This window comes from Eubalaena glacialis, chromosome 2 (genome assembly GCF_028564815.1).
Source record: "Eubalaena glacialis isolate mEubGla1 chromosome 2, mEubGla1.1.hap2.+ XY, whole genome shotgun sequence".
Classification (NCBI taxonomy): domain Eukaryota; kingdom Metazoa; phylum Chordata; class Mammalia; order Artiodactyla; family Balaenidae; genus Eubalaena; species Eubalaena glacialis.
The window spans coordinates 18,599,143-18,613,112 of NC_083717.1; the positions used below are offsets into that span (position 1 = coordinate 18,599,143).

The 13,970-nt window shown below is 48.7% G+C and overlaps 2 protein-coding genes across 14 annotated transcripts in view; one reads left to right on the plus strand and one right to left on the minus strand.

The window, feature by feature from the left end:
* PARD3 (par-3 family cell polarity regulator) overlaps positions 1-7,199 on the minus strand; it is a 628,388-nt gene extending 621,189 nt beyond the window's left edge. For all 13 annotated transcript variants that reach the window (XM_061179018.1, XM_061179012.1, XM_061179004.1 and 10 more), the window contains exon 1: positions 7,024-7,199. In XM_061179018.1, the coding sequence (XP_061035001.1) occupies positions 7,024-7,143 (120 nt within the window). In that variant the 5' untranslated portion in view covers positions 7,144-7,199. The remainder of the gene's footprint in view (positions 1-7,023) is intronic.
* Positions 7,142-8,097, plus strand: LOC133084570 (putative uncharacterized protein FLJ46214). Its single transcript, XM_061181407.1, has 2 exons — positions 7,142-7,429; positions 7,837-8,097. Exons 1-2 carry the CDS (start codon positions 7,142-7,144, stop codon positions 8,095-8,097), a joined length of 549 nt encoding a protein of 182 aa, XP_061037390.1.
* Positions 8,098-13,970: the final 5,873 nt, after the last annotated feature.

Consider the following 13,970-nt stretch of genomic DNA (forward strand, 5'->3'; position numbering starts at 1 on the left):
ACTGAGACATAATAGTATTCCATAAAATTCACCCATTTAAAGTGTACAATTCAATGATGTTTAGTCTATTCACAGAGGCATACAACCATCACCACTATCTAAATTTAGAACATTATCATCACCCCAAAGACCAACCCCATTCCCATAAAGAGTCACTCACCATTACCCTCAACCCCCAAGCCCTGGCGACCACTACTCTACTTTCTATATCTATAGATTTGCCTACTTTGGTCATTTTGTATATATGGACTCATACAATATGTGGGTCTTTATGACTGGCTTCCTTCACATAGAATAATGTTTGCAAGGTGCATCTATAGCGAGGCATGTATCCTAACTTCATTTTTGCGGCTTAATAATATTCTAATATATGGATATACCACATTTTGTTCAGTTGAACACTTGGCTTGTTCTATTTTTTGGCTGTTATGAATAATGCTACCATGAACATTCATGTACATGTTTTTTGTGTAGACATGTGTTTTCATTTCTCGTGTGTGTATGTGTGTATGAGCTATTTCTGAGAGAAAAAAATTAAATAATGCACATTTCAAGTCACTTGGAATGAAGCTGGAAATTTTATTTCTAAGTTCCAATATGAGTTGATGGAGGAAAAAAGAATAAACAAAAGTAATAGAACCACATAAAGATGGCAGGTCAGACACAGGAAGACACAGAGCCATGAAGGAAAGGCATTTTTACATAATCCTTCCGAATGGAAGAAAAATTTCAACAGGATAAAATAATGACTAAAAGACAAAAAATAATCACCTTTCTACTATGTTCACAGAACTCTGCATTTCTTTTCATAAAGATTTTTCTATTTTCCATGTAAAACAGAAAAGATACCAAAAATCGGTAAAATGTATAAATTTCCTGAGCCCCTGCTCTACTGCCATCGACCTTGACCTTGGTGGCAGCCAGGACTGCTGCGTGAGTGGCCGAGCAGGAGGAAAGCCCCCTGTGTGGGCCTAGCCACCCACCTCCACCCCCTGGAAAAGCACCTCCACTTGTGGAAAGCACCTTCCTGGACCAACTGTACATATTTCTTTCCATCCTTGAAAAAATGCAGAAGTCTCTGTTCATCTTTCAAGTGTTTGCCATCACCTGCCCGCATCCAGCTCTACAGGGAGGTACAAGCCTCAAAGGACAGCTGGAGATTCTGTGCAAATGGGGCTCTGAACCCTACCTCCGCGCCCAATTCACCGGGCGTTCACCGTGAGCCAAGAAGCACCTCCCATCGCCAGACTCTCCCTGTGAATCTCAGATCCTAAACATTTCTGTTTACTCCTGGCACTTACCCACGGATCCCAACTAACAGTTTTAGAAGCGCCAGATCCAGCACAGGTGTGTTTCGGGGCCAGCTTCCCGCACTGCCCTGGCCACCTGCCTTGAACCAGGCCCGACGCAAACCCCAGGACGATGCCTCTGCTCGGCCTGAAACAGGGACCAAACTCCCTGAAAACAGCCGACACAAAAGAACAACTTTCAGATACTCCAAAATCACACTAAATCTGAGTTTCAATTACAATCTCTTTGTGCTAATATGCCGAACATACCAAACCTTAAAGTCCTTAAAATTACACAGTCTCCGAAGCAAAAGTGCACTTTTTGTGTGAGAACACGTGCCGTGTTATTTGTTCTCAACTTCGTATCTATTCAACTTGTAAGATGACTACGTGGCAGATACTGGCCATACAGGTAAGACCGAGGCAGGGCCATCACCCTCAAGCACCTCACCTGGAGGAGAAGGGGCCCAGTTCTGTTCCGAAACAAACACACCGAAGCACCCACAGCAAAGCACGTTCCTCCAGGTCAGTGCGGGAAGCTCCTGAGACAAGTGCCCCGCGGGGAGAACCTCAGCCCGCCTTGGGATGCAGGGCCAGCCTGAACTGAGCTGAGGCTCCAGACATGAGCAGACAGGAAAAGAGCAAATGGTCCAGGTGGGAGAAACAGAAAATGCCAGAGCAAAGACAGGAAAGTGCAAGCAAGGCCAAGTGGGTAGGGATGGGGTAGGGGGTCTGGGGAGGGAGAGGCTGGAGGCAAGAGGGGTCCTGCAAGGGACAGGCCCTGCTGAGGCGCAGAACCTGGCCTCTGGGGAAAGCAGGCGTCGAGGCCCTTAAGCAGAAGAGTACACGGAGAGTTGCATTTTAGAAAGATCAGCCTTTCAGACATGTTTGTTTATTTTTTCCTTTCTGAAAGGGAAGACGGGAAGATGTTAATGAAATAATAAAATTTATTTCGTTTCACTATTCAAAAATATGGTCATTCAAATTCTGCAACAATCTATTTTCCTAAAAGTTTCAATAAGCTCGTGAATGTGTAACAACATGCAGTCATCCATCTGTTCACAAGAAATCTCACACCAACCACAAGATTTGTCACAAAAACCATGATTTACACGGTTTTAGTAATCAACAGTCCTCCTCCCCCGCAAAAAAAGGAAAGCACATTTTCAAAAGTTACTGCCCATACATTTGTTAATTTTTTTTAATAACAACAAATTGCTATTAAATAACTCTCACACAACTCTTCCATGCTCAAGGGACAGAAGCAGTGGCCCCAAAATCACAGGTCCAGAAAGCAACCTAGGGGAAAGCCAATATCCACAACTTTTACGTTCCCTGCCTCATACACACACACACACATACACACAGATTTGCTCCTCTGACTGCGGTGCTGCTTAAGCAAATATTACCCTTTCTACCTATTCTTTAATTAAATTACACTTTCTTCTTAAGCAGAGAGGAAAAACCCAAACAGGAAGAGCAGACTGCTTGGGAAAGCCTGGCAGGCAGTAAAACCATCCACCCAGTAAAACCCGTTAGGGATCCAGAGGCAGTGCTGAGGAGCTTCCCATTCATCATCCCCTCAGTACTCACGTGAACCCTGCAAGGGAGTGACCCGTTTTAGAGAGGAGGAAACGAGGCTCTGTAGGGTTGGTGTGCCCAAGGTTCAACGGTGAAAACAGCTAGGTCTCCAAACCCAATCCAAAGCTCCCCCTGCCAGAAGAGGGCTATGGGCGGCAGGGGGTGTGGCAGTGAGCTAAGAGGCTCCAGCCACCCCCCACCCTCACTTCTGCCTTTAGCCCCGTCTTCCCTCCGCTACTCAGCAATCAGCAGTGTTTCTGTGGATGAACGCAATCCTGGTGGTCCTCCTCCCAGAGGAGCGCTTGTCCTGCCCAAGCACCCCGGTCCTCCCTGGACCATCAGACTGTAGGAAGTAACAGCGTCTTGCCCCAGCGTTCCCAGTCCTCCTCAGCTTGGTCCTGCCCCACCATCTGACAGGAAGGCAGCATAAGGGCCAAACTAGCCCTGATGCTCACCTGCAACGCCCTCCCTCCCACCTCTCAGAATGGCAGCAACTCTCCAGATTCACACGCCTGGACCCTACCGAAGCCCTACAGACTGGGACACCTGGGCCAGGCAGGTGCTTTTGGAGGTCACCCCACTAACCAGTTAGGAATCACTGTCCTAAATCCAGGCCAGCCTTCCCACTTACTAAGCCCAAGGCAAACCCCCCAGGCCATAATGACCACTCCCATCTCTGAAATCCAGAAGCAACTACTGTCTGTATGTACCACCCTGTTGCTAATTAATGCTATTGCCTACTGTTATTTATAGTTTAATATATTCACCGTCTCCCAAATTACATTCTTCTGCAGTGCAAGAATTCAGCCTTACATTTCTTCATAGAGCATGACATTTTGCATACAGTAGCCCTTCAACAAATTAACAATTAAAAAAAAAGAAAAGCATGGAGATTTTCTTATCTTTCTCCTAACCAGAGCTGGGATGCACAGCAGGAAAAATGGGAAATCTCAGAGCCAGCCCCAATCCACTCAGAATTAGGAAGGAGCCGGCAAAGCCCTGAGAAGCCAAGTCACCACACTACAGAGTCCCGGCAGTTGGTACCCTGCACCCTGTGTCCATTGGGGAGCATGGATGAGTCAGGCCACAGGTAGGAGAAGAAGGGTCACATACACAGAAAGTCCATGTAACATGGTCCTCAGTGTCTAGCAGAGCACCCTCCTTAGAGACGCTCTGGATGAGGATGGGTGGATGGAGAAGAACAGCCAAAGCATTTTCACCCATCAGTGATCATAAACAGAAAACTATTTTTTCACTGGAGAAAAAAAAAATGCTATGAATAAGTGTAAGCCTTCAAATATCTGCTTATTGAGGACATTTCTGATATTAAGTCATGCCACTCCACTGCCCAGAAAAACTGATCTGTTTAACCTGAAAACAGCTCAAGTATAATGCCAAAAAATTAGCCCCATCACACCACAAAATGCTCTCTGCAGAGAAAGTCTTAGTGGCTTGGGATCTTTCTTTCTCTTTCCTTTTTCTTTTCTTTTCTTTTTTTTTTTTTTTTTTTCCAGCTTATCTGGTTTTTATACAAAGCCATAAACATCATCTTCCCCCATTTTTCCCCACCAGATGGGAGTTCATCATGGCACATGTCACCTAGCAACCAAACACCACTCTACAGCTACCCAGTTACCCAATTCTTCATACAAAATTTATCTTGTTCTATTCAACAGTAAGGGGTAAGGAAGAGATAAGAGAATAAAAGTTAAAACAAGTGTTAGTAAGTGTTTGCTTCATAATCATTTTTAAACAGGGTGGGAGAAATGGGAAGAGTGACTAAAGTTTAATCTTAGCCATTACCTAATCATTTAAGAGGAAAAAATACAAATGGACCTGGAATAAACTCCAGCTCTTGCCACAGTTGAGAGTCAACAGTCTTGTGATCCAATGCCTGAACTTTGTAGACCACAAAGCCCATTTTAAAACTTACCTGCTGAACTGTGAGTTGCACTTAAAGAGAACTTAAATAATTTTGGAAACCCCTGAATCATCTCTGAGTCATTTATCTCCAACTCCAACAATACCATCACTCTCTGAGAATCACCTTTCCTTCCTTCCTTCTCCACCAGAAAAAGTAATCAATCTCATGCCTACCCTTCACAACTCAGCTGTTGTGCTCCTCTTGGGGTGCCTTCCCAGGCACCCTGCAAAAACTTGCGCTTCCTTTCCCGCTCCCCAGTCACTGTGAAACCACCACCACTGATACCTAAAAACAAAGTCCAGATCTCTCAGCGATACCTCGATACCTCTCAACTCCATCTACCCGACACCCCAGAGGCCTGTCTTCTCCCCACCGCACCACGACTCACCCGTCCAAAGGCTGGCCGCCCTCACTTGGAGGACTCTGGAGCCCCTTTCCTAGACTCTCACAGTCCAATTTCCACAAGCAGCCAGTGGGTCCTGCAGATGTCCAGCACCCAGAAAAATGCCTTGGACATGGCAAACGCTTAAGAATTTCTGTGGAACATACAAATGACTCAAACAACTACATCTGTATCTCCCAAACAAGCTGTTCGACCAACATGCATCGTGTGCATAATGAAATATGACTAATTTTAAGCATGTAAATGTTTAAGCATGTAAATGACTAATTTTAAGCATGTAAATTTTAAATTAAGCATGTAAGCAAAGAAATATCGATCACCCCTCCCTACTCAGGAACCTGGACACACTGCAGAATATATACTACTGTATTTCTCTTTCCTTGCATGATTTTTTTGTTGGTTTCCTGAGTACATATGCAACCTGATTTATTGATATAGAACATTTAGATCACAAACTGTCATTCATAAACAGTGCTTTAAAATGCTAAACATGGGTTTAGAGGGGTTTTCCCCCTTGACAGTGGTTCAAGATAAACAGGTGCCCAATTTCCACTAATTTTATTTGATTTTCAATGAGTTCAACCAACTGTAAAGAACATTTTAGAGCCGTTAAGTAAAGTCAACATCTTCCATCATTGTGTCAGGTTCTTAAACGTTCCTAAGATTATCTTTAAAAGGCCAAATTTATGCTATTTTTCTCTATACTAAAAACAACAGTGTAAAAAGGTTTTTTCCCCTCTTAATCTCTGAGACTTTGTAGAATGCCACCCCAGCACCCTGTCTACACTCAATCAGGCTTGACAAAGCCACCGTCCCTCTCACCTGCGACCCCCCAAACCCACAGGACGCAAACCACTCCAAGATCGGGGACAAAAAGGAGATTTTGAAAGTGAACATGCTTTCCACCAAACGTTACTCTGCCGCAAAGGAAGTATCCTCAGGTGCTGGGGAGAAACTTGGGAGGCGTGGGCTGTTGTCAAACAGACACAGACGATAAAACAATTTAACAAGATGCCTTTTCACTTCTGACACATTGTACAGGAATGCAGTGAAGTGGAGACAATGTTATCACTCCACGGGGAAAAAGGGAAAGCTACTCAACTCCAGGCCCGGGCCGCGCGCGGCCCCGGCTCCACATGGAGCTCGTGGCAGACAGGTCAACGGCGACATGCCTGCAGGAAAACTCGATATTCGGTGACCGATTTCGGGGCTGTGCTCCTTCAAGGAGCCGTGCTCCGGCGCCTCTCGGTCACCGAGGTGCTGGGCTCCAGCGACGATCGCGAGCCAGTGGGAGCGGGTCGGTCCCCGCGCCGCGCCCCCATCCGCCCGGGACCCCTGCCTGGCACGCACGAGGGGCTCCCACTGCCCGGCGGGGGCCCAGAGGCACAAGCGAGCCAGCCACTCTCGCAGCGCGCGGAGCGAACTCTGCTCCACCAGGAAAGTTCCCTCGCCCGGCCTCCGCCCGCGGGCCTGGGCGGGGAGCCGGGGCCGCAGCCCGCGGCCGGGAACAGGCGTCCGGCCCCGCTCCGCGCGCCCCGGCGCGGCTGGGGCTCGGCTCCCGGGAGGCTCGGGGCGCCGGCGGCCGGGACCCGAGGGAGAGGCAGGGGCCGGGGCCCTGGGCCCGGGCGCGCGGAAGTTTGCGGCCCGCAGCCCGAGCGGGGGGCGCAGGCCGGGCCGGCCGCCGCGCGCTCCCTTTCCCCGCCTCCGCCTCCTCCTCCCCTTCCAGGAAGCGCCATATTGATCCCGGCGCCTTCCCTCCTCCCGCTCCTCCTCCCCTCCTCCGCCCCCTGAGCCGCCCGCCCCCGCCTGCGCCCCCGGCCCCTCACCTTGGCGATGGCCTTCCGGTAGCGGGTCACCGCTTGCTGGATGAGGCTGAAAACTTTCATGTGGCCGTCCCCGCACGGCACGACCACCCGGGTCCTCCCGAAGCACACGGTCACTTTCATGCCGCCGCCGCCGCCGCCGCGGGCCGGCCCGCGCCCCTCGGTGACCGCGGCCGGAGAGGCCGGAGCGCCCCGGGCCGGGGCGGCTGTACGCGGGGCGCGGGGCGCGGGGCGCGGCGCGGGCGCGAGGCTAGGGGCCGAGGCCGGGGGCCAGATAGGCTCGCATGCCCGGCCCGCCGCCCTCGCCTCGCCTCGCCTGGCCTGGCCCGGGGCTCGCCCGCCTGTGCCCGCGCGGCGCCGCAGCCTCCGGCCACCTGTTCGGCGTGTCGTCGCGCTCGGCGGCGGGGCAGTGTGGCGCTGGCGCGGCGCTCGCTCCGGGCCGCGGGGGAGGGGACGGCGGCAAGGGGAGGGACGGGGAGGAGGCGCGGGGAGGGACGCAGAGGGGAGGGGAGGAGAGCAGAGGGGAGGGGAGGGGAGGAGAGCAGAGGGGAGGGGAGGGGAGGAGAGCAGAGGGGAGGGGAGGGGAGGGGAGGAGAGCAGAGGGGAGGGGAGGGGAGGGGAGGAGAGCAGAGGGGAGGGGAGGGGAGCGGAGCGGAGCGGACGGGAGGGGAGCGGACGAGAGGGGAGGGGAGGGGAGCGGCGGGCCCACAACACTGTGCACACGCGGCGACCTGGCGCGGGGCGCGCGGCGGGGCGCGGGGCAGAGCGCGCGGCCGCCTCCCTCCGGCCGCTCCGTGCCAGTCCGCCGACCCCCAGCCAGGGCGCCGCAGCCCTCGGCCTCCCGCAGCCTCTCTGGAGCTCCCCTTCCTTTGTCGCTGTGAACCCCCCTCCTCGGGCTGGAGGGGCCCGGGCGGAACCGCACTGACTCCTCGCGCCCCGGAGGGCTGGGTGCTCCCGCCCGGTTACCCCCGCTCCCGCCCCCGGAGGCCAGCCTGCGCGTTACCAGCAGAAATGAGGGGGCTGCTCTGCGGGGAGGCCTTTCTCCCGAGGCCACTACTGACCTTGAAGCTCCTGTGACCCCGGGTGACCCACCCGCTTCAACGAGTGCAGCTCAAACATTAGCAATTCGCATCGTTTTATTTCTTAAAATTCTGCAACCCAAGCAATCTTAACGCAAAGTTATGAACAATACACTGAGAAGGCCGGCGCTGAACGCTGCCACCTCAGCCGCGGAGAGGAAAGCAACTCCGCAAGGAGTTACCTGCATGGGGACAGGCGACAGTTTAGAGGAACGGAGACCAAGTCAAGAAAAGTAACTGACGCTGCTCTGTCTCAGTTAGGGCAGGAATCTTGGTGATCCTTACAACTGTGTGTCATTGTGTTGAAAGAATGGCAAATGTCAGCAGAGAGTTGTCGCCGGCCCACGTCTGTCCCAAACGATAGTGGATTCATTTTTGCCAGCGTTTCTAGGGTGTGTGAAAGCAATAAACAGCTCCGTGGGCTCAAGGAGAACTTCAGCAGGTAGAGCCGGAAGAGCTGGTGACCGTCCACCTCCCTTTTTAAACTAAGGAAACAGGACAGATTCATCTGCTTTCCAGGATCCCTGCACTTTCCCTGCCCCAGGTATAGTGCGATTTGTCATATAAAACATTGTACTTCCGCTCATCTACAGCCCTTGACCAATACAATCCGTTGTCCTGGCAAAGCAGTGCAATAAGTAGGCACCGTCTGTCAATATCCCACCTTACCCCAGGATGCTAAGGAGTGTTGAAATCACTTGCCCAAGGCCACAGAGAAAGCATGAGGCAGACCCAGAAAGAGACCCCAGGTTTCTTTCCACACATTCACGGAGAAAGCTCTCATACTCCTCTTCTGTTTAGCGGCAACGTTCAACTTTTCTACCCAATAATTAAGTTTGTGACAGCGATGACAACACATCTTGCTGAGGTCTTCTTGCTTCTTGTATTAATACTTGGACCCACAATAACAAGTACTGATAATTATAGATGTTGCTTCTGTTTTAATGCTTTGGGGAGGGAGGAGTATTCTAGTTTAGAGTAGGGCTTTCTGAAAATAGTTCTGATTGAAAGGCAAGTTAAGGAAAAGCCAGAGGAAATCAGATGTTGCTGGGATGTAGGTTCAGATCCTGATTCTACCATTTACTAGTGCCTTAGGCATGGCATTCAATCTCCTTCTAGCCTCAGTTTCATCTGCTGAAAAGTGGGACTGATGATTATGAAGATTAAATAATGAGGATTAAATAAAATAATGTATTAAGACACTTAGTACATGCTGCCGCATGGGAGTGTGTAGTTTAGTAAAGTCCAGTTACCATAATGTAGGTGAAGGGTAACAAAGTCAGGACCAGACAGCAAAGGAGGATGCTGAGGGGGAAGGAAGAACCGGGGGGGCGGAGCCCAAGACTCAGAGAAATTGCTAGATGTGATACAGCTGTTCAATGTCTGGACCAGGGCTCATGACTCTCAGGCCTGTACTCACTTCACTTTAATTCGATTCCACACGCAGTTAGAGAAGAACTTCCATGGGGAAAGCAGAATTTTTAAAGTGAGTAAGAAAAAGGTAGATTTTAGAATAAGATAGCTACTCCAATAACTGTAATTCAAGACATTAAATATTAAGTGCCAGCAAAGTGTTTACAGCAGTACTGAGGGGGGAGGCCTGCCTTCACAAAAGAGGCAGCATCCGAGTACCCCTGTACCACTTTACTTACATCAATTCCTTCCACTATTCAATAGTTAATAAGGGGTTAGACAGTTTTTCAAAAATATGATCATAAGATTAATAATTATAATGTCTATTTAACTAACTAGATAAAGCCTTTAAGCTTTATTTAAACCTACCTAGTTTATCTAGATACAGTGATTCCCTTTATATTAATAACTGATGGAAAACTAATGCTGTGTTAATTTAAGACACCAGACACTTTGGTGTCTTGGGTCAAATTCATAAAATTTCCTCACAAATAATGAATCTGTTTTCACTAATATACTCACCTAACATCTAACCATAAAGGTGCGTTAGGGCCAGGCTACCTTCACACCTACAAAGTGTTCAGCTTGACCAAATTGCTTCTGGCCTGAGATGAGCAGAAAATCGAACCCAGTCCCAGTGAGAAGCAAAATCATCAAAGACAAGGGTCAAATGTTACATAAATATCTTCTGGTGTGTTTATTGTCTTAAATTCTGCATATTTCGAGTAAAACAATTATGACACCTTATATTGTACTTCTCTTTTATAATTGATTGATTACATTGGTTTTGAAAACACCAGAGAATCCTGAGAATTAATTAGACTCTAGCTGGGCTTCGTGTCTATTTTGCAAATGGACCACATAGACTATAAGTTTAACTATATCCAGCAGCATTCATGTGCACAGTGAAATAAATACACACCCCACGTGTGTAGCAACAGTACTGTATTACCTAGCATCTTACCCTTAAAAGTTTTAATAATTAGGAATAAAGAAAACATAGGAGTTTTTAAAATTCAGTTGTACTTTAGAAATTAAAATTATCACTGAAATGTTTCACACACATATTGAATGCCTACTCCATATTATACTTAAGGCCATGTTAACAATCTTGTATGCCTAGCCTCACACAAGTTTAGTCTAATAGGAGAATTGGATCAGTATTCACCAAATAATTATTGTCCACCTATTTTATACCAAGCACTGCACTGCAGGCTGGATAGTAAGTTCCTCCTTCAAGAGGTGCCCAGTCTGGAAAAAGTTTCAGACCTGAACGGTCAGCCACTAGAGTAGGATAGGCGCTACACATCAGGAATGGTGGTGGTACCCAGAGGAAGTGCTCACTCCTGGAAGAGAGGAAAGAGAAGGAGGTGGAAGCAGGCCATCTAGAGCGAAGCTGTCCAACAGAAACATCAAGAGAACCACATTTATAACTTTAAGTCTTCTAGTAGCCAGCCACAGATGAAGTTAATTTTAATAATATATTTTATTCAAGCCAGTATATCCTATTATCATTTCAACATATAATCCACTTTTTAAAAATACTAATGAATATTTTCCTTGCAGGACATTTGGTCCTGTCCAAAACATCCATGAGCATATTTGGTCCATGCCAAATGGTTTTGGAAAGGACCAAATATCAAGGACCTTTTGGCATGGACCAAATGTCTCCATGGATGTTTTGGACAGGACCAAAAATGACCAAATATCGAGAACCTTTTGGCATAGACCGAATGTCTTATGGAAGTTTTGGACAGAACCAAGTGTCTACTAACCAACATTTTTCATACATTTTTTTGCCTACTAATTCTTCATGACCCCATGTGTAGTTTATACGAACAGCACGTCTCACTCTGAACCTGCCCTCCATATGCATTCACTCCTGCATTCACTCGTTCAGCAAACACTGAATAACCAGCACATGTCCGACCTTGTGAGAGCTCAGTGGCTACATGTGGCTCTTGGCTGCCATATTGGACAGCGCAGCTCTGGAGGATGGGACTGCTAATGGCTGGAAGCCACATGCACTGTCAAGAAACTTACCCAGAAGTGGATTGAGCTCTCTGAGGGCAGAGGTGGTGTAACTCACAGCACTTCCCCAGAATTGTTCTCCCAAGGCTGGACACCTGCTAGTTACTCAGTAAGTGTTTGATGAATGAGTGAATAAATACAGAGGGATGGGGGAAAGATGGTTTCTTGACATAGATATGAATCTTGTAATAGTATAGCTGTGCTTAGGATAAAAGGCAAAGATTGAGAAAAATAAGAACAGCACTTAGGCTCCACAGAGCTTCTCTGTTGTGCAACATTAAACATAAGTCTAAAAACAGTGGTTTTTCTATTGAAGCTTGAGTTCATATAAATTGTATGGGTGAGAGTAACAGCCAATGAAAGAAAAGGGAAAAAAAAGAGGAAAGGAAAAGAGAGAGGAGGAGCCTTAATAATCCCCCCAAACTACTGAAAACTGTCATCAGTCATGAAAAGTACTCAGAACAACCTGGTTCAAAACAGAAGAAAATTGCACAGGACAGGGTGGGCCCATCTTCTTTCCCCTCGCATCCGACGCTGTGTCTTCACTTTCAGGGCTGGTGAGATCCATAAGGCACCTGACTCACCAGCTTGTGATTTCAGATGGGGTGGCATTGACTTTCATGTCCCAACCATGAGCATCCAAGTCCTCACCTTCAAAATATTCCAGATCACCCTCAACCGGTCCATCAGCTACAGTCACCAAAGTATCCACCACATTCTTGCTGTCCTGTTCCGGTCCCTAGCAATGCCTGGAAGCTGTGTCAGCACTGTCCTGCTTGGAAAAGCTGGAGTCCAGGCTGAGATCACCACTTCAGTATGCCCCCGTGTCACCCAACCTCGGAGTGCAGGGAGAGGCCCGGGTTCCTTGCAGAAAGCCATCACCTGCATCCTTCCATCCATCCGTCCAACATCATGATCCACCCGGCAGAGCCCAGGTCCCTAGTTAAATACCTCTCTCCTTCCTAGGCTCCAAAGCCTAAGAACGAGGGAACCTGTCGATCAAGTCCTCGAAGGCCAGCCCAGCAGGGCACAGAGCAGGGTGAAGACAGCACAGTTGGTGATGTTAAAACCCAACTATTGGAGACAAATCTGCAGGAGGGTCAAGCAAAGCAGTCTGAGCCGCTTACTTCCTAGTGGCCACTTGACCCAAGGCAGATCGGAGCGGCCGGTGGTGTGGAGAGGTGTTTCCACCTGAGGTTCTTTCAGCTGAATCTTTGAGGGCAAAGTTCAGGGTCAAGTTCTCCAGCGAGGCCTAGAGTGCTGTCCTTCTATGTTGGGGGAAACCAGAGACGTAGGTAGTGAAATGCCTAGTCTGCATCAGGATTCGCAGCTGGGTAGACCATTCTGCCTTCTCTCCAAGGTGGGCCTGGTTCTACTAGAGGCATAAAGTACTTGGGTCATTTTTTGTGACCCAAGTTTCTAAAAAAAACTTTGAGAAAATGAAGTGGGAATGGGAGCAGATCAAGACAATGATTTTAATCATTTCTTAAGGAGAGAAATTCTCCTCACCCCGAGGACACTTAACCTTTGATGATTAAAAGGAAAAGGATGAAATGAATTCACATAAAGCTTCACACCAAGGCTTAGATAAATCTAGCTCTAAAGGACTTCTGGTCAGGGGATATGAATCAGCTTTTAAAGACTTTTTAGCAAATGTGGCTGAGCAGTTTCATTCAGTAAAGGGAAAACATGCACTGTGCTTGATAATTGGAACAATATACTTTTTCTCAACCTTGTCAAGATTAAATGCCTGAAATTCTCAAATCCTGAAACAATAAGGCTGCATTAGAAGCTTTAACTGCATCACTGTTTTGGAATTAAACAACCATGGGGGGCCTTCTCAGAGGGCCTCTGGGTGGTGGTTACCAGCCTGAGACGCACCCAGGGGCCCCCAACCCCATCCAGCTGAGGGAGGGACGTCCTCCTCCCTCAGAGCCAGACCTGCTCATGTCAGAAGGAGGTGAGTGGCAGTGAGGCTGCTCACTGATGAAATCCAGTGCCCAGGCCCCGGCGTTCTGTGCAGTAATTCAGGTGCGCTGTACCAGCATGAACCCAGCCCTGCCGCTCCTCTGTCCCTGATGTTAGATGGCTGACTCATCCTCCCCTCCTCTGTCAAGTTACTCTGTTAAGCTAGGGGTTCAATTTCAAAAGCTCGCTCTGTGCTGTGGAATGTCATCTGCTCAGCCCCTCAGCAGAGGCTACACACTTGTTCCAGATGGGGAGGTTCCCCCGGGGGAGCACGATGCAGTGGGTCCCATCCTGGACCCAGAACCCACAGAAGGAAGTAGTCTCTGTGCTGACAAAACAACATCGTATGTGCCTGCCTCTCCCAGCCCTTCTCTCAAGTGTGTGACCTTGGGAGCCAGGCCCTGTCGTTTCCCTGTCTGGAGCCCTGCGATGCCCTCCATTTCACGCACAGGCAAAACC

What these genes read in the sequence shown, in the direction of transcription:
- LOC133084570 (XM_061181407.1), top strand. Translation starts at nt 7,142, where the DNA reads ATGCCGCCGCCGCCGCCGCCGCGGGCCGGCCCGCGCCCCTCGGTGACC. An exon ending in TCGCGCTCGGCGGCGGGGCA is followed by an intron (nt 7,430 to 7,836) that starts GTGTGGCGCTGG and finishes GCCGACCCCCAG; the next exon opens with CCAGGGCGCCGCAGCCCTCG.